Here is a 3075-nt window from a genome sequence, read left to right on the forward strand (position 1 = left end):
GCATATTTTTCCACCAACGCCTCTGGTTTAAAAATGTTTATTTGATAAACTAGATTCAGGTGGGGATGAGATAAAAAGACTTCAATAGAGATAGAATTAGATACAGGGATGGAAGAGATCGTGGAACCCATTCAATGGAGAAGATGCAAAGTAGCACACCGATAGAGAAACCTAGATAAAGAGAAAGGGGAGAAGAAAGAACCCCAAAAGTTATTTTATCCTCCGAAAAGAAGACCATTTTAATCGTACCTATGCGTACACAAATTCACAGGAATAAACGCCAACAGATTGATTCCAAGATCAAATCGAAATTTACTAGAACAGCCATTCAAATTGTTACATGAAAAAACAGATCATTAAACCAAGAAAACATAAAAAAAAACAGAACATCATCAAATCATGAACAGAGATTGATCATCATCATCATCATCATCATCAAAATCCACCACGTAGACGCAGAACAAGGTGGAGAGTCGATTCTTTCTGGATATTGTAATCAGCAAGGGTCCGGCCATCCTCCAACTGCTTACCGGCAAAGATCAACCTCTGCTGGTCAGGGGGAATTCCTTCCTTATCCTGAATTTTCGCCTTCACATTGTCAATGGTGTCGGAGCTCTCCACCTCCAGAGTGATTGTCTTCCCAGTGAGTGTCTTCACAAAGATTTGCATTCCACCTCGAAGACGAAGGACCAAATGAAGGGTCGATTCCTTCTGGATATTGTAATCTGCCAATGTCCGACCATCCTCAAGCTGCTTCCCGGCAAATATCAGCCTCTGCTGATCAGGAGGAATACCTTCCTTATCTTGAATCTTCTCCTTCACATTATCGATCGTATCGGAAGACTCAACCTCAAGAGTGATCGTCTTCCCCGTTAGGGTTTTAACAAAGATTTGCATCCCACCGCGAAGGCGGAGAACGAGATGGAGGGTGGATTCCTTCTGGATGTTATAGTCAGCGAGTGTCCGGCCGTCCTCGAGCTGCTTTCCTGCGAAGATTAATCGTTGCTGATCTGGAGGAATACCTTCCTTATCCTGGATCTTCGCCTTGACGTTATCGATCGTATCGGAAGACTCAACCTCGAGAGTGATCGTCTTCCCCGTTAGGGTTTTGACGAAGATCTGCATCCCACCGCGAAGACGGAGGACGAGATGGAGAGTGGATTCTTTCTGGATGTTGTAATCGGCAAGGGTGCGGCCGTCCTCGAGTTGTTTACCGGCGAAAATCAATCGTTGCTGATCCGGAGGAATTCCTTCCTTGTCCTGGATCTTAGCCTTGACGTTGTCGATCGTATCGGATGATTCGACCTCCAATGTGATGGTCTTGCCTGTGAGTGTCTTGACGAAGATCTGCATCTGAATCCATTCAAGACATGAAAATTAATACCAAATTACACGAGCTTGATCTTTATTGAAAGAGAAAACATATACATATATAGAGAGAGAGAGATTACATACCTTGATTTCGAATGAGAGAGCAATATGAGAAGAGAAAAGAAGATTTTAGGGTTACAAATTTCTGAATGTGGAGAAGAAGGCGTGGATTGAAAGATATTTATAGATGGGTTTGCCGACTCGACGATAGCGTGTTCTTTTCGGCTTTCTTTGCGCACAATTAAAGAGCGGTCTAGATAAGCTCCAGAAGTTTCAGGAAGGCGACTTTCGAGAGAGAAAAAAGATTCATTATCTAATATTTATATATATATATATGTATATTTTTTTTTAAAAAAGCAAGATATTTATTATTATTATATTTAGTCTTTTAAGAGTAATTTAATTAAATTATTATCTTATTTTATTAATTCATTAAAATATTAAAAAGTTTTTATTTTTATTATTTTTATAATATTTTAATTATTTATTATAAACCATTAAAACATTCTCATTTATAATATAACAAAAACACTTTTTTCCCACAAAATTTCAATTTATTTTTGATATATCAAGCTTTAATATATATAAATAAGAACATCACTTCGATTATTATTTAATAATTTTATGTCTAAAACCTGTTCAGATCTTGCGTCTGATTTTGTTGGTCTCGCAGAATCAGTTTCTGAGTTAAAACTTTTACCTAATTCTTTGAATCTCATGTGCCCACACTGCCCATGGTAAATGAGCTTTCTGGATCAGTTCCTTTTTATTGAAATTAAAAAAAGAATGGGAAGAAAATTGAAAAGTAAAAAAATGTAAAGTAAGAGGAAATATAGGGCTAGTTTGAATATTCTCAGGTAAATTTGATTAATATGATCTCAATTTATTTAATTGTTAAGTTTGGGTAAATTTGATACAGTTTATATGTCCTGCTTATTTATTTTTAATATATTATTTAATGATTAATATTATTTAATAATTAATATTATATAGAGATATAATGTTATATATATTTATTAATTTAATTTTAAATATTAATAAATGATTTAAATTAAAAAATAATATATATTTGAAAATAAATTATTTTTTATAATTTTATTGTTAATATATAATTTTAATTATTAATAAATGACTTAAATTAAAAAATAATATATTTTAAAATAAATGATATAAATATATTATTTTTTATAAATATATAATTTTAAATGTATTTAATATAAATATGATATAAAATGTATATAGATATATATAAAAGTATTTAATAATATTTAATAATATACATTTTTCACATTTTCACACTTCCTTCTATGACTCAATCTTTCAATTATCAATTTATTTTTGTGCTCTCTCACACTTTTAATATTTTCATTCATTTAGATTCATCTCAATTTTAATCTCAATTTTAATTAGTAGTTTAGATCCTTAATTAAGGTTAGTTTGATTTTTAAAATTAAAATTATAAATAAAAAATATCAGAGTGTATTTATATTTTATATTTTGCTTAATTATTTTATATATTAAGATACATATATTATAAATAATAAATAAAAATATATTTAAATGTATATTTTTTATTATAATAATTTTATATAAAAATATTATAAATATATAGAAAAGATGAGAGAGAATTAATAAAATAATTAGAAAGAGATTAAATAAATGAGAGAATTAATAAAATGATTAGAAAAAAATGAAAGAGATGAA

At 30.5% G+C, this 3075-nt stretch overlaps 1 protein-coding gene across 1 annotated transcript; it reads right to left on the minus strand.

The window, feature by feature from the left end:
• Window positions 1-288: 288 nt before the first annotated feature.
• On the minus strand, window positions 289-1607 carry LOC124918788 (polyubiquitin-like). Its single transcript, XM_047458839.1, has 2 exons — window positions 1456-1607; window positions 289-1353 (listed from the first exon to the last, which is right to left on the minus strand). The coding sequence occupies exon 2, from the start codon at window positions 1351-1353 to the stop codon at window positions 436-438; it is 918 nt and encodes a 305-aa protein (XP_047314795.1). The 5' UTR covers window positions 1456-1607; the 3' UTR covers window positions 289-435.
• Window positions 1608-3075: the final 1468 nt, after the last annotated feature.

The sequence above is a fragment of the Impatiens glandulifera genome, chromosome 1, assembly GCF_907164915.1.
Source record: "Impatiens glandulifera chromosome 1, dImpGla2.1, whole genome shotgun sequence".
Classification (NCBI taxonomy): Eukaryota; Viridiplantae; Streptophyta; class Magnoliopsida; order Ericales; family Balsaminaceae; genus Impatiens; species Impatiens glandulifera.